At 44.8% G+C, this 21,268-nt stretch overlaps 7 protein-coding genes across 7 annotated transcripts; 2 read left to right on the forward strand and 5 right to left on the reverse strand.

Moving 5' to 3' along the window:
- Positions 1-5,193: 5,193 nt before the first annotated feature.
- On the reverse strand, positions 5,194-7,847 carry PolE2 (DNA polymerase epsilon subunit 2). Its single transcript, XM_018102372.3, has 2 exons — positions 7,052-7,847; positions 5,194-6,991 (listed from the first exon to the last, which is right to left on the reverse strand). The coding sequence occupies exons 1-2, from the start codon at positions 7,752-7,754 to the stop codon at positions 6,114-6,116; spliced, it is 1,581 nt and encodes a 526-aa protein (XP_017957861.1). The 5' UTR covers positions 7,755-7,847; the 3' UTR covers positions 5,194-6,113.
- A 99-nt stretch (positions 7,848-7,946) lies between these two features.
- Positions 7,947-8,600, reverse strand: msd1 (mitotic spindle density 1). The gene is made up of 2 exons (XM_018102375.3): positions 8,454-8,600; positions 7,947-8,398 (listed from the first exon to the last, which is right to left on the reverse strand). Exons 1-2 carry the CDS (start codon positions 8,488-8,490, stop codon positions 7,980-7,982), a joined length of 456 nt encoding a protein of 151 aa, XP_017957864.1. The 5' UTR covers positions 8,491-8,600; the 3' UTR covers positions 7,947-7,979.
- A 225-nt stretch (positions 8,601-8,825) lies between these two features.
- On the forward strand, positions 8,826-10,225 carry LOC108652240 (ribosome biogenesis regulatory protein homolog). Its single transcript, XM_018102373.3, has 4 exons — positions 8,826-9,068; positions 9,127-9,379; positions 9,436-9,929; positions 9,988-10,225. Exons 1-4 carry the CDS (start codon positions 8,920-8,922, stop codon positions 10,133-10,135), a joined length of 1,044 nt encoding a protein of 347 aa, XP_017957862.1. The 5' UTR covers positions 8,826-8,919; the 3' UTR covers positions 10,136-10,225.
- Positions 10,143-11,516, reverse strand: QC (Glutaminyl cyclase). Its single transcript, XM_089259101.1, has 4 exons — positions 11,361-11,516; positions 10,899-11,294; positions 10,691-10,840; positions 10,143-10,627 (listed from the first exon to the last, which is right to left on the reverse strand). Exons 1-4 carry the CDS (start codon positions 11,439-11,441, stop codon positions 10,238-10,240), a joined length of 1,017 nt encoding a protein of 338 aa, XP_089115227.1. The 5' UTR covers positions 11,442-11,516; the 3' UTR covers positions 10,143-10,237.
- A 243-nt stretch (positions 11,517-11,759) lies between these two features.
- Positions 11,760-13,122, reverse strand: LOC108650201 (glutaminyl-peptide cyclotransferase). Its single transcript, XM_018099320.2, has 4 exons — positions 12,631-13,122; positions 12,462-12,572; positions 12,183-12,393; positions 11,760-12,129 (listed from the first exon to the last, which is right to left on the reverse strand). Exons 1-4 carry the CDS (start codon positions 13,096-13,098, stop codon positions 11,948-11,950), a joined length of 972 nt encoding a protein of 323 aa, XP_017954809.1. The 5' UTR covers positions 13,099-13,122; the 3' UTR covers positions 11,760-11,947.
- Positions 13,123-13,226: 104 nt separating this feature from the next.
- LOC108652244 (organic cation transporter protein) lies at positions 13,227-15,808 on the reverse strand. The gene is made up of 3 exons (XM_018102376.3): positions 15,474-15,808; positions 14,611-15,398; positions 13,227-14,543 (listed from the first exon to the last, which is right to left on the reverse strand). Exons 1-3 carry the CDS (start codon positions 15,542-15,544, stop codon positions 13,321-13,323), a joined length of 2,082 nt encoding a protein of 693 aa, XP_017957865.1. The 5' UTR covers positions 15,545-15,808; the 3' UTR covers positions 13,227-13,320.
- Positions 15,809-16,070: 262 nt separating this feature from the next.
- Positions 16,071-19,280, forward strand: LOC108652241 (uncharacterized). Its single transcript, XM_089259193.1, has 7 exons — positions 16,071-16,639; positions 17,980-18,103; positions 18,193-18,278; positions 18,352-18,510; positions 18,579-18,662; positions 18,727-18,964; positions 19,021-19,280. The coding sequence occupies exons 1-7, from the start codon at positions 16,565-16,567 to the stop codon at positions 19,143-19,145; spliced, it is 891 nt and encodes a 296-aa protein (XP_089115319.1). The 5' UTR covers positions 16,071-16,564; the 3' UTR covers positions 19,146-19,280.
- Positions 19,281-21,268: the final 1,988 nt, after the last annotated feature.

Below are 21,268 nucleotides of genomic sequence, written 5' to 3' on the forward strand. Positions count from 1 at the left end.
TTGAAATTAGAATTTAGTTAAATAAGAAATTAAAAGCCTATGAATGTAGGCTCTGAATTCAATTGTGGGTTAAGAAACATATATCTCTTATTTTTCTATCGCTTTTGTTAAGGTTTTTATGTATATACATATATATGTATAATAATAAAAGAGAGATTTATAGCAGATTTTCAAGGGATCAATATCTTGCTGTCTGAAGTTTTTCAAAATCCCCATAAATTTAATAAGCATTAGATGAAGCTATATTAATAATTGTATATATGTATACACTATATATCAGTTCTTGAAGAGAACAACTATCAACGCCTTTATATACTTTTTCAACCATCTGCAGTAGTTTCAAAAAATATAAACAGTTTCATATAAATCACAACTAACCAAGCGACCGATCGAGATTATCAAAACCAAATCGATACTCGGTAAACATTCTCTCATTGATTGATTGAAATAACGCTAAAGCACTTAACATCAAAGGCTATATTTACGCCTTAAACGAATGTATATACATATATAGAAATCCAGCCAGTTGGATCTGCTTATTGCCATCGATAACCGAGCGTAATTTGTAAGCAGTTAAGTAAACAGAGTCAAAGACGTTCAATTATGCAGCTTTGTTGCCTGGGCCAAGCTGATGGGCAGCTCATCAATCACACGGCCAGGGAACATAAATCAAGCCAAGAGTTCAAATCTATTTGAGAAGTACGGGAAAAACTACTAGAAGGACTCTGACGCCTGCTGGTCATAGGCATTGCCGCAGTAGTGCGATGGAGCAACAGTCGTTCGACTTAAGCTCCACTTCCGGCGCCAAAGCCATAATAAGTAAGACGCGTAATAAAACCAAAATGCTTAGAGGCCACACACAAAAAGCCAAGAAATTGGCAAACGAGGGACGGAGGGAGTGAGTGAGTGGGGGGGAGACTGGAGACTGGTGCTAGGGGCTGGCCCACTGACTGCGCCATATACAGAAGACAGTCTGTTTATTTACGCCGCATCGTATGTAGAAGCTTACATATGGACGCCTCCAGGGCCACGCAGAGGACGAGGGCGAGGGCGAGGGCGAGCAGTCGGGTAGGCGCACTGCCAAGTGCTGGTCCGGTTGTTGCGGCATCCATACGGCGGGGCACATATCACACATGTTGTTCCGAGTACACACGTATGTTGCCTGCAAGCGATAGCGTCAACGGCAGCGGCAGCAGCAGCAGCAGCAGTGGCAGCAGCATCGACGTCGACAGCGACAGCTACGGCGCCTGGCCCAAATCTTGGCCAGCAATCGCAGCCAGCACATATGTGCAATCATGTGGAGCCCACCCCAAGGCCCCAATCCAAGCCAGAGACTCCATTTTGGTTTTGCCATTGGCGCTGGCAGCTGGACACGCCCATTGAGGCGCCAGGCGCATGCTCAGCGCCAGTTCGAAACGATTTCGATGTCGAATTTCGCACCAAGCCAGCCAGGAGGGAATATTTCTCTATGCTCGCAGCTGCTTAGTGTCAAATGTGAGATGCGGCTCAGGCAGCTGGGCGGATGCTACGAATTTTAATCGAAACTAGATAAGATTCTGCAAAACAAATATCAAATAGAAAGAATGACAAGTGCACAACGGCGGGGGTTGACGTTGCGGCTGGTTGGGTGGCTGGCTGGGCTAGAGTGGACCACAAATCCTTTGTGTATGAATCATAAACGCGTTAAATTGAAACTTGGGATTTTACGCAGCTTAAGTTTTTTAGCAATTATGAGCGAGCGAGATGGCCAGCTGAATAATAACAAAAACAGGCGTTAACACTTGTCAGCCGAGGCAGGAATATGTCACCCGCAAGCAGGAGTCTGGGCAAGCTCTGGCCAAGCGCCGGCTGCTCTGATAGGGCAGAATTCAATCAACACACTTTGGCTCGCACCACACGATAAATCTCAGTTAATAACTCGCATAAATTCATATTTATGGTCGAACATTTGAACCTTTTTGTTTGCACAAACACACACACACACTCACACGCAGACAATCAAAAGTCGATTAGCATGCAACGCCCGATGGCAGTTTCACAGCCCAGCCCAGCCCAAACCTGTGGCCCGAGCTGCAAATAGGCAAACGCAGGTAATCGCATTTCAAAAATGTTTGCCCTGCGCCCCTCTCTGCAGCCCAGCTCGGAAAAACAAACCAATTTTCAACCCCAGCCCAACGAAAAGTTCGTGTTGAAAATCTGCTGAAACACAATGAAAATATTTTGCCCTCCACACAAGGGATGGGCAGGCGCTAGAGCAGGAGCAGGAGCAGCAGTAGCAGTAGCAGGAGTAGGGGGCCTGGGACTTGTGGGCATGACTGTGACAAGTACAAGCCACTTGTGCGTTGATGATAATTTTTACATTTTTGGTAACAGACAGCGCCAGAGAAAGAGAGACAGACAGAGTGGGCGAAAGAGATAGAAAGCGAGGCAGATAGGTTGGACGACGGACCAGATATCTGAAATCGGCTTATGTCGCCTGCATTGTGCTGACAATGCTGGAGGAGCTTTTGTTTTAACCAGGGCCATAGATGGGGAGCTCTGGCCCAATCTGTGCGGCCAGGCATTCCATGATTTATGCCCAGTTTTAATTTAAAAGCAATCAATTTCGAAATGTGTAACCAAAAAGAGTTTAGGCAGCAAGAAACTTTCAGATAAGCTATCAAATGAAAGTTATTAATTGACTGAGAAACCGGGAAATGGAGACTGAGAGAAAGTTAAAGAGAAGCTGAAGAGAAATTAAAGTTGGACATAGAATGAGCAAAGATTTGAAATCTAATAAGTTTCATACTCTTCACCTTGGTCAATTGTTGCTCGGCTGACAAAAGGTGTCATTAGCAATAGGTCTAGGTAAAGGAAAGCAGAAACCCATTATAAAATTCAATTATGTCAAACATTCCGTTATCTTGATGCATTATGCTTGGCTAATGAGCTGCCGCTGACCAGCGATGGTATCAAATCAATTAAAATTTATCACTTTATTTTCATTAAGAGACAAAAGTCAAGCGAGAATTCCCCAAGGTGCAATTCGTTATCAATTCGCAGGACAATGGCGGCCCGGATGTGGCTTAACTGTAATTTGTCCTGGCGTCGACGCAACGTTACGTTCCCGTTATCTTGCCAACAAGGAAGACAATAAAACGCCACAGCGCTTGTCGCTTTAAATAATAAAAACATTTGATTTGCCAAAGGCGGCACGTGCCCGGACAAGGAGCCGGGATGAGCAGCCGGGCTGGCAGTGCGCAACCAAATCGCAGATAAAACGAACGCGTAAATTAATGGTCGACACGTGTCCTTGACGCTGCCACAAGGACCGCCAACCGGCAAGTGTGGCAGGAATCGGCTTGGCCACTAAGCTGGGGAATTGATACTCGACTTGGGATTGACTCTCTGACCACGCTGGGTGGTCTCCATGTGTGAATGGCCTGCTTATGGACAACAAATTATAAGCTCCGTGTGGGATCTGTTTGTTGTGCGTCTGCTGATAATTGAGGCGTAAATGTTGACACACGTCCCGAGAACTTCATCCGCCTTCCCGACTCCGAACGGAGTTTATGCGTGCGACAATTGCCAATCAGATTTACGAGTGCTCAGCGAGTGTGTGGCAGAGCTTTTCGGTTTTAGTGCAGCTATTCAGTTTTAGTAGAGCTACAGCCATTGGCGGCAACAAAGTCCATGATAACCCCATCAAACTTTTATAGGGTATGCACAGCTCGTGAATCGACCATTTGTGTGGTGCATAAAAAAGTTAATAAGCTGCACCACATCAACATCAAATGGCTGAAACAAAGAAGCTCACACAAACAAAGGCGCCTTTTGATTTTCCAGTCGAGGAACCATTTTCAAAACCTTTGACCATATGTGATAAAAATATAATCGAGATATCAGGAGGGTGTCATTGCTTAAATACCCTATATACATTATGAGTTAAAGCTTTATTCCATTCTGAACAAGCTATATGCAGTTCTTTTTGATAAAGAGACTTCATATGGAAGAGTTTTTGTCGGCAGTGACCGACTGAGAGACACACTTAAACTTCTGCTCTTTAAAGATTCTAGATAAGTTGTATATCTCATTGGTTTATTGATGGTCATATATAATAATGCTGATCTTAGCTCTTCAATTGTAATAATGTATGTAATAATATCGGAAAAATATAGAGATTAAATTAAGAAGAGGTTTTAATATTAATTTGAAGAAATCTTTAAACTGAATATTATTGAATATATTTAATAAGTGTCTGATTCTTATATGAATCAACGGGCAGAGACGTTTGGATAGAGAGATCCATGAAGAAATTGACAGGTGGATTGATTTTTAGGCAGAGCTAGAGCAACTAGACTCCTTATAATGTACATATGTAGATACATGTATTATATATTAATATGATATCACCAAAATATAATATATTGCTTAAAGTAAACTATATTTATTAGGTAAACAATCATCTTTTATTTGTATTGCTTATATACCTTTAATTATACTTAACTATCAGAAATGTACAAACCAAACTTAATTGTATAATTCTCAGACTGAATTGATATACACTCAACTTCGCAACAGTTTTGCAGACTCCCGAACATATACATAAGCAATCATTAGAGAAATCAACCCCCAGCAACACCAACATTTTTTACCTCATGAATAAGGGTATACAACAAATACTTATGCCAACGCCGCCTTCCGTTCCAAAGTCACACCACAAAGGCAACTGGAATACCTGATTGCATGGGACGTCTGACATATGGCCACTTGGACGCAAAAGGAAAGCAGTGAAGGATATGCTAACAACACAAACGATTTTGTGGAACAGGCAAAACAATTGTCAAATAACCACAGGACATGCACTTGGACGCATCTTGTGTGTGATTGGGCACAGGATGTGTGGCTGGGTGTGGAGGCTTGTTGCCTGGTTAATGATGAATATGCTGATGGGAATGGGATTGCACCCAGTCCAGTTGCTTTGATCCCTGATTGAAGCACAGCTGTGACACTGATTGATGGGCCGACCCAGCCCTGAGCTCGCCGCATCAGCGATTGCTTTAATCGAAATTCCGTGGGCAGACCGAAACTACACTGTTTAAATGGTGTCAACTGTGGGTCACATAAAAAATAATGACCAGCAGAGATAAAATGCTTTTTTTCTCTCTCAGTTTTTATGTTATTGCTCCACTTCGACAGCAGTCGCAAACAATATTTAAATTTTAAAAAGTTTCCAGTGTTACGGTTAAATGAAGCAGAAGCAAGATTGTCGCCCCAAACACAAATGTTTCATGGATTTTATATGCCAAGTTTGTGGCTCCAGCAGACGCTCGCAAAATGGAAAACAATGGCAGAGCCAAAGGCACGCCCAGCTGTGATAGACACGCCCACACAATCGAATTTGCACACTGGACACATTTTGGAAATTGATACAGATAGGAAAAAAAAAGGGACACCGTAAACCGGACACTCGATGGAACGAACTATCAAAGTATTTTTCAATAAATCATAAATCAATACGAGCGAGCTCTGGCAGACGGGGCAATGGGAAGCGTTTTTCCCTTGTGACCTTTTGCTGGCCAAGGGCTGGCTAATGATGTCTTAAAAAACGATTTTGGGCAGGCCCAAGAAAAAAAAATAAACGTGGCTATGTCACAAAACGAGGGCAATTGATGTCCCCAGGTCAAACGCATTAACAAAATTGCCGTTTCAGCTGCCGAGGCTCTATATCAACAATATATATGTATATATATTCATGTGTATGTATACGTGTTTGTGTGTGTGTGTGTGTCTCTGGAAAATTGAATTTCCACGGCGCTAAGTGACGGCGCCAGCAGAGCAACAATATTCTTCAAAATCGGCTTTAAGTCATGAAAAATAATAGACAACCCTCGACGAGTAGTAAAAAGCAGATTGCGAGGCGCCTCAGCAGCCAACAAAAATAAATAAAAGAGATTTTGGAACACATGCTGTGCTGCATATGATGGCCGACGCGACGTCGAGGACGCTCAGCGCTTATCAACTGAGAAACACTCATGGGTAGAGTGGGGAGAGCAATGTGAGAGCAACATGTGAGACTCCAAGGAGAAATAATTAAATATGTAGCCGAATATGTTGTTAGAGGTTAGTCTTGATCATTGCATATCCAGGTCACCGGGTATCTCTGAATCCTCAATGGTGCGCGAGGCGGGTATATAAACCTTAAAGGCAAACTTGGACTTTACAAAGGAGCCGGTGTTCAGCACGGTGCAGTCATGCTGGGTGCTGGCAAAGCTTTGGCACGAATCACCCATCACAATGAGATCGGGCAGTGGATATAGCCACAGGGCTGGATCGTAATCCCAGTGCACGGGCATTGCAATGGGATGTATGGGCACCAGGTGACCCTGACAGATGAGCGTGCGTGCAAAATGCTGCTCAATGTGCGTTGTATCTGGCGGAAAGTGCAGTGTATTGCGACAGAATTTGGCCATGAGATCCAGTCGACAGACCACAATCTGTTGCGTGCAATACTGCAGCCGGCAAGGATTCGTAGCCAGCTGGGTGCGAGGCCAGGCCTTGAGCAGGCCAGCGGCCAGGCACTCGGGCAATGGAGCCCGCGGCAATATATTTGGAGCGGTTGGATCCTCGACAGAGGGCACCAGAATCAAATCGGTTTGTTTTTTCAACTGCTCGCAACCAGCAGCCAAGGCACCCAGTGCATCCAAATGCTGACGCAACTCATGATGATTGCGTGTACTGGCCGTAAAGGGTCCCATCAATACAATCGCTTGCGGCGGACAGGAATCATAGCCGACAAAAAGCTGACGCAGCTTGTCCATAACAATAGGCAGATCCAAGCGCACATCGGATAGAAATACAATCGTTGTTTCAGTATTGCTGCGCTCCAATTCCTGCAAACGAGGCGAGTATTTCAGTAGCTTGGCAGCCTCGCCGCCCCAACTGTTGCCCGTGCCAAAAAAGGCGCGACTGCTACTAGCTGGCTCAGCGGGCGGAAAGCCCAGACCGTCAACTGTAGAGAGAAATCAATTTCTTAATGAACTGTGTCTCTTTGAGTTCAACTGAAACTCACCTTTCAGTACTCCATTTGCATAGCTACCCTCGGCTAGGACGAAGCAGCCCTCGCAGAAGAAGCCGGCATGAAAGCGAGCGCCACTCAAGTCAAGTTGCAGACAACCTGTTGGATCCTCCACATAGAACTTGCCTTCCTTCAGCTGGGTGAGCAAGCCCAGCACAACGGCCTCCTTTAAGCTGGATGTCGCCAGTAAATTTTCTGCGTACTGCAACTTGAATTTTTTTGTTTGCGCATCAGCTGCAACGCCGTCCTGTATGACTGCTGGTGCAAATAGATCATGACGCAGTGTCTTCTGTAGCAGCATAGCATAGCGCTGTTGCATATAATCGGATTTCATTCGAGGCTGTGGCAGCAGACAACGCGGTCGCGAGTCCAGCTCGAACTTCTTGATACGCGTGTTGTACCGATAGCGGGGCACTGTGAATGCATCAATAAGGGAGAAAATAGTCTCGCCCTCATCCAGACCAACACGATTAAGCTCATTGATGGCCTTTTCCAAGGCATCCCGTTCTACATGCGGCGTCGCTAGCTTCTGCCCTTGCAAATTCTCCGTTATGATTGTCAACCACTTCTCACGTTCGGTTGGCTCGAATGGCAGCAGCTGTTCGGCGAGGAAGCTGCTGTTTTCGGAGCGGATCAGAAAGCCACATAGCTTAAACGATGTTGTGATGCGCTTTCGTAAATGCGCTAATTCGTCCATTGCATACGAATTCAATTTATTTTGCACAAGCACAACCTGTTGATACTCTTATGAGTTTGGCGCCATTTGAACTAAAGAGCGAACGAACCAGTAGTGGAACAAGAGCGGCGCGTACTTTTCAACACTCTGAAATTGTGGTGGCTCGTCGATTCATTTGTTTGTACTCAAAAATATAAATAAAAATACTGCACCATTTAATAAATATTCAGGCATTTTTGTTTTATATTATTGATAGTTATCATTATCGCTATCTGTATTCTCTTCCTTGATTAGCTCTTGCTGTTCTTGCACATTAAGCTTCAATTGAGCGATTGTGTCGTGAAGAGCCACCAATTTGCGGGAACTGCTTCTTAAATTTTCAACGCGCTGACGGGTGGCTAAATAACAATCCAAAGCATTTTGATTATCCGACTTGCTGTCTACGTTCACAATTTGTTGCATGAGCTGCTGAAACTGCTCCAATATCTTTGTCAGTGCCAGCTCACAATCGGCATTTAAATTATACAGACTTTGCGGCTCAGCATTCTCTTTTAATGGCGGTGTCATCGAAGCCTGCTCTTCAACCTGCAAAAGCGTGTTGTTCGACTTCTCCATGATTTCACCAATCTTAATTCCTTGTTTGACCATACTCTCTCGTGCTCTGACTGCAATTAAAGAATATGATGAGCAAACGAACTTGAAAAAGAGATTTAGATTTACCGAGACCCTCCAATACATCGTCAATTATCCCAGACATTTAAATTTTTGTTCAGCGTGTTATCAAAGTTATAATCGTAATCGTTACCACAAACAATGTTAAGTTCGCAATGAACTGTCATTTGTCAGTGATGCCACTATGTTCAATTATGCTTATGATTTTAATTTACGCACTATAACCCGAATATTTATACTATATAATGTAGCTTTGGTACGTAATATTTTTTAAGCATCTACCTTATTAAATTGCAAACTGCGTTCACTTATAACCATAACAATTGAAAATCAACTTATCCGGATCAAATTTGGGCGCGCTGTTCTTAACAGTTTTGAAAATGTTAAACCTGAAGCGGCCACAGGTAGTTCCGTTCACTAAATGAACCATTTTGAGATTCACGCTCTGTACGCTCCTTGGTCAGCGCACGTGTATAAATATTGAAGAGTTGGTTTGCTGTTTATTTCTCACAAAATGGATGTTGTAAAGGCAGTTTTGGAAAAACATCAAAAGGAATTAGACAAATACAAACCAATTACTGTGGAAAAGCATTTAGAATGCCGCATCGATGTAGGCACACTTCTCATCACAGATCCCAACGATTTAGATGACCGGCAGTTGGCGTAAGAAAAGTTGAAGACCATATTATGATAATTTATATTGAATGATTGCCATATTTAGCGACAACAAGGAAGAATACCTGTCCGCGCTAACCCGTGATAACACACAGCTACTGGTGAATGCCATTTGGGAGCTGCCAACCGAACGTGTTGATGAGAGCATTGTGGCAAAATTACCTGAGCCAACGACCGTGTTGCCGCGCCTACGCAAACCTCCTGGTCCACGTCCTCTGACGAAGTGGGAGAAGTTCGCGAAGGAGAAGGGCATCACAAAGAAAAAGAAGGATAAGAAAACCTACGATGATGTCCTGGACGTAAGTAATCAAGTACTCACATGCGTGAACTTGTCTAATCATATTCAATCTCACAGAAATGGGTACCCACATACGGCTTTAAGCGTGCCGAGGCTGAAAAGGATAAGGAGTGGGTGCTGGAAGTGCCCCAGAATGCGGATCCCAACACAGACATGTTCCAGAAGAAGATCGACTTGCGCAACGAGAAGGTGGCTAAGAACGAGATTCAACGTATGAAGAATATTGTGCGAGCCAAAAAGATTGAAATGCCACGCAGTGGATATCTAGGCCCAGAGGCCGCATCCTCCAATCAACTGCTTACGGCCGTAACGGTGGCTAAATCCTCTACCGCATCAGTCGGAAAATTCCAGAGCAAACTGCCCAAAGAAAAGGAGGCCCGTGGTCTGGGTGTTAAGGAGCTCATACCAGGTGGCAAGCGCAAGGCATCTCATATCACAGCACAGCCCGAGCGGGAGGCCAATTTGGATCTTATTAAAAGCGTGCTGAATAAAAAGCCCAAACTGGATGTTGAGAAGGCGATATCGCTGCAAAAACAAGATGAGCGGATGGAGTAAGTCATTGAAATACCAACTTAGATGATATTTATACTAACTGTATTAAATTTGTAGGCGTGAAGCGGATAGCGCGAACAAACCTGCGAAAAAAGGCGGCAAGAAGGGCAAAGGCAGTCGCAAAGCAGTGGGCAAGAAGCCCAAGGGCCATCAAGGCCAGCGGGCGCCAGGCAAGAAGGGTCAGGCCGGCCGCAAACGTCGCTAAATCAAAATTGGGAGCTTTCACTAGGACTTTTTATTATAAAACCACACAATTTACATGATAAATACAATGATAATATTTAAGCCACATAAAGACTGTGTGCGTCTATCTGCGATGGAATCGCAAATCGACGGGTTTGCTATGTTGCGTCATATACTGGTAGACGAAGTTGCGGAAGATCCGGTTAAAGTTGCGTATAGAAGGCCAATGAAGATTGGCAGCATTGTCGTTTGGTGTGTGCCACTGGGTTGGAAAGGGTGTCGCTATCAGATGCAATATGGGCACATTCTCCTCCAAAAACGGGCGATGATCGTCGTCGGTAAATCCGCCAGCGGGACGATTTAGAAACATTTTGTTATTGCCCTCCAGCTGGCCAGAAGCGCGCAATGTTTGCTCGATCTGCACGAGACTCGTATGCAACCCGCTCGTGTTCTCAAAGAAGCTGGCAAATTTGGGATTACGTGCACCAATCAAATCAAGCAGCACAAGCACCTCCTACACAATATAGATGTTATATAGATAGTTCAGATCCGCGCAGCTGCAAAAAAATTCACTTACAATGCGATCAATGTGACGTGGGATTCGACCCCGTGCACTTGCAACTGGGTTGGGCATTTGACTATATTTCCTGGCCAAGTGGCGTGAGCCATAAAGCGAATCAGTTCTGGTCCAGTCCCTGAAGGCCTCCTCGCCGTCAAAGAAGATCAGCTGTAAATTTCTTTGATTATATACAATTATATTGAAAGTATATAAGAATTTCACGTACCATTAAACCGAGATCATTTCGATTGCGGAACTGCTGCAGCAGATAGCTGTTCAGAGTTTTCGCTGTATTCAATAGCAAGGCACAGGGTACAGCAGAATCGGTGGCGCCGACGAATCCGGGATCTTCGGCAAAATATTTGCTGTCATAGTGGCAGGCGAGAGCTAGGAAATTCAGTGCCTGCGGATTGATGTAGCCTATCACATTGGCGAAAGTTACTTCACCCAAGATCGGCACACGTTCCTTAAACTCGTCCACTTCAGTTTGAAAGCCAAGGGATTTGAGTGAGGTAACTAGGTAATTGCGGACCTGCTGATGGCCGCGACTACCAACAACGCGTGGCACCAAAATGGCTTCCAAGCTGCTGTTAAAATGCGCCTCATCGTCAGCCAATGGCGGCTGTTGATCAATCAAAAATGATCATTTCTCAGTAAAGAGGGGAATTTACTTTTCTTGGGAACTTACGTTGGCCTGTTGGGTGAGTGCGATATCAACTACTGCCATCAGCCCAACGATGAGCAAAATGTAATCAAAAGACGCCTTCATTATCGCATTCACAAACAGCGTCTGAACAAAAGCAAGCTCTATAGAGCACTGAAACTGCTCTGTCTGCGAATGGTATGAAACCGATTGCCATTGCTAATGAATTTCCTTGTGTTGTTGCTGCTCTCGATATACATACATATGTATGTAGCTGTTAACAATTTGTTGCGCTTGACTGTGGTGTTGTTGCTCTGCTCTCACGCATGGAACGCAAGCAGAACTCATATGGTAGATGTGCGCTTGTGTGCGTATAGAAAGCTTTTCACCACGACTTTGAGCAGAGCTTTGAAAGTGTGTACAGAGCGTAACAAGCACGCTGAGTAAAGCTCGTTTACAAAACGCCCGTCTTCTGTATTTATTTAATATGCAAATCACGTAAGCTTAAAAGCGTAAGCATTATACGTTAATTTTAAAGCAATATTCACTGTTTCCGCGTTTTTAAACATATTCTCACTTGTATTTTATAATCTGCTAAAATATTAATATTTCGAAATACAAAACAATAATTATTATTTATATTTGCCAATTATTGATAGGAATTCCATATGATTTTCCAGATACTCGTAAACGAATTGGGGAAAAATTAAGTTCATATTACGTATTGCTGGCCAATAGAGATTCGATAAGTCATCCTTCTCTGTATGCCAATACTCTGGATAGGTATGGGGCACTATATGCATAGCTGCCACGCCTAAAATCAAAATTAAATTAGCTAGACATTAAATAAATGCGAATTATACGAACCTTCGCTTATAAAGGGATAATGATCGTCTTCAATGTCGCTATCATGATCTTTGATCTTATGGAACAGCTGATGGCACTCGGTGAGCTTGCTTGCCTCGCGCAGCTCCACTTCGATATCTGCCAGGCGCTCATGCAATGTATACGTATTATTAAAGTGGCTCAGAAAGATATGATTCGGTGCGCCAATCAGGTTTAATGAAATGATTAACTCCTGGGGGGAAATTAATATGGCGATCAGCCATAATTCATAGATGACATACGATAATAAGATCAACATACAATGCTTTGTAAGGGCACAGTTTCGACCGAAGCAAAGTGCTGCGAACCGTTAAGAGAATTGAAATCTTCTTTGACGTCCAGCATGGACTCGTGACCATCAAAGAATACTAACTAAAATGAGAATGAAAATGTATATATCTGATATAGACAGATTTATTGATAGACTAACCATCAAGCCAATATCCTGTTTATTGGAGAAACGCTCACGAAGATACGCATTTAACGCCTTCGCCACGTGGAGAAGTATTGCACAGGAAACGGCGCCATCTGTGGCGCCCACATAATCTGGAGAGTTTTCCAAAAACTTTGAGTCGTAATGACAGCTGAGCAATAGGAAACTTGGGGCATCCACATTCATAATACCCAAAATATTTGTAAATTTTCGTTGGTCAAAGAGCTCGTCGCGCAACGCAATAAACCCAAGTGAAGTCAGCTGGTCCATGAGAAAATTGGCCACTTCCTCGTGACCCGGGCTGCCCGTCCAGCGCGGTTTCAGAATGTTGGCCAGCGTATGATTGAAATATAATTCATCGTATCTAATCGTAAACGAGCGCTGCCAGAACCACAGCAAAACTACGAGGCTGAGCACCAGCAGAATAATGCTAACTCTCGACGCGACGCGAGCTATGCGAAACATTGCTAAAGACTAAACGTGCCCGGAGTGCTTAATGCGAGTCTCAATTCAGTACCAGGAAACTCTCCAATATGGAGTGCAGCGAGTGCATTAGCTACGGATTGGGAAAGAAGTGTGACTAAAGCAATTTTATTATACAGACGCACAAGACATTTTTATTTAATCTTAATATACCAAAGAAGAATTCTATAAAATGTACTACAAATGCAACAAATGCGGCCTGCACTACTTGGGTTTCTGATGGGCGGACTCGTGCCTTAGATTCTGTACCCGTTGCAAAATCTCTGTGCCTTGACTGAGGAGCGATTGCCCTCGGGCCACTGACATAAAGCTGGTGGCGAATGGCCTGCGTGACTTGACGACGGCCACGCGATGCAGCTTCTTGGATCGGAACTCGTCGCGGGACAGAGTGCGCAGGCTGGAGCCCTCGTGCCAGGTGTGCTTGGTGTGGGCGATGCGGCGCCTGCCTTTACCGCAGCACGGCTGATGCCACATGCGCTGATCCTTGCCAAAGTTATTGCCATCGCTAAGCGTCTGGGGCAGATCCTCGTACAGAGTCTCTGGCAGGAAGAGGCAGATGATGCCACCCACAATGCCCAAGCCGCCCAGGGTGTTCAGCATGAGGGAGAGCGAGAGGTGGGACAGATAGATAACCGGAGGCGAGAGCAGCATGGCAGCAAATCCGAGGGTATGGATAAGCGATATACCCTGTGCCCGCACCACCGTCGGCAGCACCTCGGCGGCCCACTGCAGGCCGATGTTGTAGCAGACATTGGCAAAGAAGCGACCCGCCAGAGCGGCCACCAGAGTGTGCGTGGGATGGGACAGATTGGCGCCCACCAGGCTAAACAGCCCGCTCAGCGTGGTGAAGGTGAAGGCGCACCAGCGACGCCCGAAGCGATCCAGCGTGACGATGACGAGCAGGTCGCCCGGCAGCTCAGTGGCGCAGGCTATGGTAAACACCACGGCCACATTCTCCTTGTCCAGCACCGAGGCGGCTCGGACATGGCCATCGTATAGCAGAGACATGATCATCCAGATCAGGCACAGGAACACCATGTAGCGCGCCAGGCGCGGACGCTTGAAGATCGAGCACACCGTGAAGTGGCGGCCCTCGAACTCCTCCTTGTAGAACAGTTCGCAGCTCTCCCGGAATCGCTTCCAATAAACTGGGGGCACGACGCGCTTGTTCCTCGCTGCCACACGCTTGAGTATATCGATGGCATCGTCGATCTTGCCCCGCGACACCAGCCAGCGCGCCGACTCGGGCAGGCAGCAGAACGAAACGAGTCCAAAGGCCAGCGGAATGCAGCCATACAGAGCAAACGGGCGCCAGCTGTGCAGATATATGGCTATCCAGGGTATGAGCATGGTGAACGGCGAGTAGAACATGGCCAGCGACATATTGGCCACAAAGGTGCGGTACTTGGGGCCCACGTACTCGAGCACTGTTCAAAATGGAAGGCGCATGAGCGGGCAAAGGTAAGCGGAGAGAAAGCTATGCAGTGATTATACTCAGTATATAGATCATGGTGAAGCAAGTGTCGTAGGCGGCGCCCACAACCAGCCGTGTGAACGCAAAGCTCCAAAAGTTCTTGGTCATGCCCGTGAAGAGGCTGCCGAAGAATGCCAGGGAGCAGCTGCTGACCAGCGCCGCCAGGCGTCCGCAGTGATCCGCAAAGTGGCCGTAGGCCAGGCAGCCCAGCACCGAGCCGAGGAAGAAGATCATTTGGGCATAGGTGGCATAGAAGTCATTCTTGCACACCCAGCCAAACTCGATGTTGGCCGTGTAGAATGCCTCGCTCTTGCTGAAGACATAGCCCTCGCGGCAGGGTATTCTGGGCAGGGAGCTGTTCATGAACTGGGTGCGATTCTTGGCCCTGTAGATGGCCGTATAGTTGGTGTCGTACATTTCGCAGCGACTGTAGCTGCCGTCCTTCAGCTTGGGTATGGACAGCTCCATGCGCTCCTGCTCACTCTCAATCAGAGTCAGATCATGCACAAAGCAATAGTATTTCTCGGGCGTAAGCGTCATAAAGATCTGGCTGAGATACACATAGGCGGAGATGAAGCAAAACGGTATCATTAACAGGAACAAGACTTTCTGGAAGCACCCAAATTCGCCAATTTCCGGCAAAAGGTCATCAAAATCGATGTACGTATCGATTTCCACTGCGGATGGCCTGTTTTTCTCCTCATCCGATGAGCTGCTGCTGCTATCAGAGTGGATACGAGAGTCCCGGCCATGGAAGCTGCTTGTCTGCTGAGATTTCTCCACTGACGTTCTGTGTGGCAGTCTTTCACTAGATAGGTGTATATATGTGTGTGTATATGTATGTGTCATTAATGGATTCCCATGAGTAAGACTAAACACTCACTTATTATCTCCCCTTATTGTGTCGTCTGTTGCCTGAGTTCCGAAATCCCGTTTCTGCATTTTCCTGACCATCCATAGAAAACGGAATCCGGCTCTGACAAAGCAATTATGTATCAAAGTCAAGGCGCCGCCTCCTGCTTCGATTCGAATGCTGCTCGCTTATGTGATTCATCAAGTTTCCAAGCGACTGCTCCCGTTTCCTGTCAGACGACAATCTGCGGCTTATTGACGCCATCGACGACCATTAGTCCGTTTCATGGATGGTCGGAGTCCGAGTGAATTGTCGACTCATTGCAGCATCGTTTAATTACCCAAACAAAACAGCTCGGCCCACTTCTAATCAAAGTGAGTGCAAAAAGCAAACACTGCAAATTTGTGGCTTACAATTAAATTAAATGAAGGCACAGCCAGGGAGCCAGCTGGGGCCATTGCGTATACGCCGCAGGGGCCCCATGGACCACCCGTTGCATGCAAATCGTCCCATTGCCAATGCCAATGCGAAAAGCCGCCTGTTGCTATTCGGGCCAGGGCGCATGCGTTGCCCATCAGCAGCAGCAGCAGCAGCAGCAGCAGCAGCAGCAGCAGCAGGAGCAGGGGCGGGGGACGTTGTTTCGAACATCCATTCATAAAATGCCGCACGCTGTTCGAAACTGTGGCCATGTTTCGCAATGCGAATCAGTTCTGGCGCGTCTTTCAAAGCGATTGGTTGCCGGAGTCGGATCACACTGCAGTCGCGGCAACTCACGGCGTGACGGGCAGAAATACGCCGCATAAATCAGTGTCATAAATCTGCGTGCGTTGTATATGAAATTAAGTGTCCGTATTTACAGATAGCGTTAAGCAGCCCAATGACAGGCCGCCAAATATCCTAGAGAGCAGCCCGAAAAAAGGCAGCCATAAAGAAGCCAGCGGCGCCCTATGGACAAACTGCCGCCCAGTGGCCCAAAAACAAGTGTCAGAAAGCAATGAATAAGTGGCGGCTGCCGTCATACAAATGAAACGCCCAGTGTACGGTATATATACATGTGCATAAATATATGAATATGTATGTATGTATTTACATATAAGTTACTGGATTAAGAGTCCCTCGCAATGGCAATACTCGAGTCCTGCTGCTTCTGGAAGAATGTGCGGCAGGGCAGCTTCGCCTGCGCCTTTTACACTCTGGTGGGTAATCAATTATGCGAGATTTTTGATTTCTTTTGCATGACAAACTTAACAAGATAAACAGATGATGAGCTTAGCTTGGCTTGCCACACGCACACACACACACACACACACACACTGACTTTAAGCCTAAAATCATGCAGAAAGTTTAGAGCCAAAAAGCAAAGTGAGAAGCTGAACGAGTGGGAGATTATCAAGTAAGCTGTAAAGTGGGGAAAGTAAGAGAAAGTTTACTTGAATTTAAGATGAAGGAAATTTAGAAGCGTAGTGAGAAGCAAAGTAGTGCAGTAAATCAAAATGTTGAGCTTGTAGTATTGAAATAAATTGCCGAAATAAAAGCAAAAGACTAATCAAAAGAGCCATGAATAAAAAGTTCATAAATTACAATAGTATATATATATTAAGCTGAACTCTAGCTAAAATCAAAGCAATATATTATATCAAATTGTCCAGCAACTAATTAGGAATGCTATATTTAAAGCTAATCAAAGATAAGTTAATAAATTACAGAATATTGTGAAACAAACTGAGCAGAACAAGTAGCAAAGTAGTGCAGTAGAACAGAATGTTAAGCTTGAAGCATTCTTATATATGTATGTATGTATCTTGTTGTTCATCCACATCCTCTTGCCAAAATCAATGCAATTAATTCGAATCGACTTGAGCATTGAGTCAAGCAGGAAACTAATTAGCAAAGCAATAAGTGCAATCAGCAGCAAAACTAGAAGTCAAACGACAAAAACAAGGCTAGAAACTGCAAATAGACAGCCAAGAGCTGAGAGCTGACTGCTGAGGCAGTCGTTGCAATAACCAATGCAAGAAATGAAGCGAGCTTGGAAACAGGTATCCAAGCGAGCATTCAAGTAAGAAACAAAGCGAGACGCAATATGAAGTATAGCAAAATGGAGCAAGTCAAGCGAGAGGCGGAAGTAATTGCGTGACAAAACGTTGAGCCGAGCGCGAGCAACTTATTGAGTCAAGCAAAGGGAACTAAGCAGGAAGCACTAGCAAAGGCGAATTACGCTGCTGCCGATGTCATGCTCGACAAAGTGTTTGAGTCCCAAAGGAATCGGGTTACGACAGATACCATAAAAGAAATGTTAAGGCAACAACTCCAGCATGCAACGAATGTCAGTCCAACAAAGTTCATTCAATCAAGGAAAAACTTTTCTCTGACAGCAAACCAAAAAAAATTGCAATAAATTTCGGTAGCAGAAATGCGTTGAAAATTGAGAATATTGGGGAATAAATAAAATACCAATTTCTGAATTTAAAAATATATATTTCTGTATAATTTTTACCTTAAAAAATATTGCAATTTTTTCTTAAAATATTTTCAGATTTACTTTGGCCTGTCCACGTTAATGTTTACGTTTTATTTGAAAGAGGAGCAGGACTTTCTGCTGGGTCGCAGCACACAGCCGTTGGGTGAGAGCATCTTGGAGAAGGGCGATGTAACTGTAGGTGAGAGCAACATCTGGGGCCAGCAGATCCGTGCCACATGCCGCATGGCTGATGTAACAAATGTTGATTGACGTAATTTGTGATTGCAGTAACTGTGATATTCAACATTTTGTTTTTGTTTTGCTCGATGCTGATGGTGTTGGCGTCCCTTTTGCTGATTGCGGGACTGCGGAATGTGAGTATTGGGCGGTTGCAAGTGGGTGCTTGACATTGTCTAACAGCCGCTCACCTGTTTGTCTCTCATGCAGAACAAACGCCAGTTGCTGTTGCCCTGGATTGGTCTGATGCTCTGCGATTTGCTTATTGAGATCGCCCATCTGGTCCATCTGACATTGTCGCGCCGCGTGGTGTTCGATCCCATTGTCGGTTTCATATTCACGCTAGACTTCTTCATACTCTGCCTGAATGTGAGTGACGAAGCACAATGAAAATATCAACTTAACCTAATTAGCCCCAAATTTGATTCAACTTCAAGCTCTACTGTTTGCTCTGTGTGATATCCCAGTATCAGACCTACCGCACGCAGCGCGCCGAGCAACAACAGCATCCTGCGATGTCGGTGAGTCCTTGCGGAAGTATGTAATGGCAAATGCAATCAAATAGCTCGGTTTCCATTCAACTAGCCCACTGTGGTCTTTACGGAGCCCGAGAAGCTGGGCAAAACAAAGCGGCAGCTGTTAACGGCTTCAAGTGCTGCCAAAGGGAAAAGGCATTCGCATCGCCTGCTGGCTGCGAGTCCTTTGATCACGTCACAGCGGCCAACCAACTTTTCCACCATTACCGAAGAGGAGGAGCAGCAGCAGCAGCAGCAGCAGCAGAGCAAGGGTGCTGCAACCCCAGCAGCAGCAGCAGCAGCAGGAGGTATTTTAGGGTCAAAGGACACCTAAGGATATTAACAATGCTTCTGCTCGTTTCAGCTGTCAATGGCCATAACGATAACGGTCACATTCCGGAGCAGTCGCCATCCCAATCCAGCGAAGCGGCAGAGCCTTCCAATGTCAATATACCAATTATTACTCTAGATCCCAATTCGCTGCAATGATGCAGCTGCTCCGCTCGACAACAACATGGGGCACTATGAAGTGGACCCACACACACACACACACACGTAGAGTTGACCTATTTTTACATGTACATATGCTTAAAGTAAAATTCTCATAAATGCCATCAAGCACAAGTGTCGTCTCTTCTCTCATGTTGCCGTCGTCCACAGAAATTGTTCGCAGCATCCGCAGCATGAATTTCCTGTGCCCCGCAGCCAGCACAGCCGCGAGTCCACTTGTTGTATAACTCTTAAACTACAGCGACTTGTGATTGACAATGATTAACGTGCAGCACGAGTTCCGTTCATTAATACTGTGGAGGGCTGAAAGTGATTTGTGTACGGGTGCTTTGTGTAACAGGTAAAAGAAATCTCAAATGACATCTGTCAGCCTACATAACATATATATGTATAGCCGTATACTCTTTAATGCTTAAAGACATTCCTCTTCAGGGCCATGGCCTAGCCTTATTATTAACATGCAATTGTTTGATGTTGATTTCCAGAGAGATCAAATCAAATCAAAGAGATGGAGCCGTCGATATTAAGGGTAAACATTTGTGTGAATGGGTCGGCTTACTTTATTTATTTTTTCACACACATTTATACAAATTTATCAAACTTAATCAAAAGCTCCACACAGGAAGTTTTGTCCCCATAGTGACACCCAGCTCATGTGACTGTGCCCGAAGGGTAGAGCCTGTTGTGCCAGCTAACAAGTTGCCCTTCAAACAGTAGAAGGGTAATTGAATACCTTACTCAAATAAAGAAAGAGCAAAAAGCAATAAAACAATTTATGGAAGAAGAACATATGTTAGAGCATATAAATAAAAGAGTAATGCATCAAGAGAGACAGACGCAAAACCATTTCGAATTTGTATATAAAAGCAGAGAAATGTTAGCATTGTCCCAGGTCAAGTGCGACGCGAAAACAATTTAAATTTGATTAAGTTGAACGCAGCATTAACTAATTAAAATTGAAACAGCTTAAGCCGGACTCTAGTGCCTGACAAATTGCTGGACGAGCGCGAAAAGTTCGTGTTTGCTAGCCGGGAGCAGCAGCGAAAGGTAGGGTCTCATTTAATGTCACTTAATCACTCTTTTAGATTGGATCTCTTAATTACAAGCTGCGGAGCGCATTGCGTGTATAGCTGCAGGACCTGAAGCGACCGCTGAACTGTGAATGGCAGAGCAAAAACTGCAGCAAGTATAGTGAGTGTGTGTATGTGTGTGTGTGTGTGTGCGAGTGTTTGTGTGGTTGTTATCAATGCTGCAACAGTTGCCACAGCTGCGCACAGGTATAAAGCATCAGCTCTAGCATTTGCCACACTGCAAACATAGTACCAAAGCGAGCCACTCAACCACTCTAAAGCAGACAGACAAACAGACAGACAGACAGCCAGAGAGAGAGAGAGAGAGAGAGAGAGAGAGAGAGTCATATTGCAGCACTTATGGCAGCTGACCCTTATTAGCTGCTGAAAAGTCGAAATTTTGGCTGAGCAAATATCAACACAGCTGTCGGACTTAGCCCAGCAAACGGAAAGATAATGACTCCACGACAAGATGTCACAAAAGCCTCGGAAAGTGGATTTATAATGGATTTCGCTTTTATTTTATGTATTTATTTTTATTTAAGTGCAACTGTGAAACGTGCTGCAGGACATATTCTATACAAATAAAGAAAGAACAAGAGAGCGAGAGTGAGAGAGAGAGGGGGAGGGAAGGTTGGGCAAACTTAATCCGAATTAAATTTCAACAGTGCAAACACGTTTGACCCACAGCAATTCTCTGTTAACATGAAAAGCATTTTTCGCTGGAAAAACATCCTTTCACCTCACACTCTCCTGCAGGTATCCAATTAATGGGTTTATATTTGCGGGCATCATCCAGCTTAGCTCAAACTAAGTCTGTTGCCACTAATTTATATCCCTTGCTGAGCACAAAAAATGTCCCTAGTTGCTATTTTAAGCACACTATTTAACTATTTTCCTTTGCATAGAAAAAGTTTTCATTTTATCTGATGAAAAGCAAAATGCTGTAATTAGCGGTTTTTATTTTATTTTTATTTTTTTGTTTTTTATTCTTACCGTGGGCTGCAGGTGTTTCAGCAGTTGCAATAACTA

This window comes from Drosophila navojoa, chromosome 4 (assembly GCF_054131105.1).
Source record: "Drosophila navojoa isolate 15081-1374.11 chromosome 4, UAZ_NAV_1.0, whole genome shotgun sequence".
NCBI lineage: Eukaryota > Metazoa > Arthropoda > Insecta > Diptera > Drosophilidae > Drosophila > Drosophila navojoa.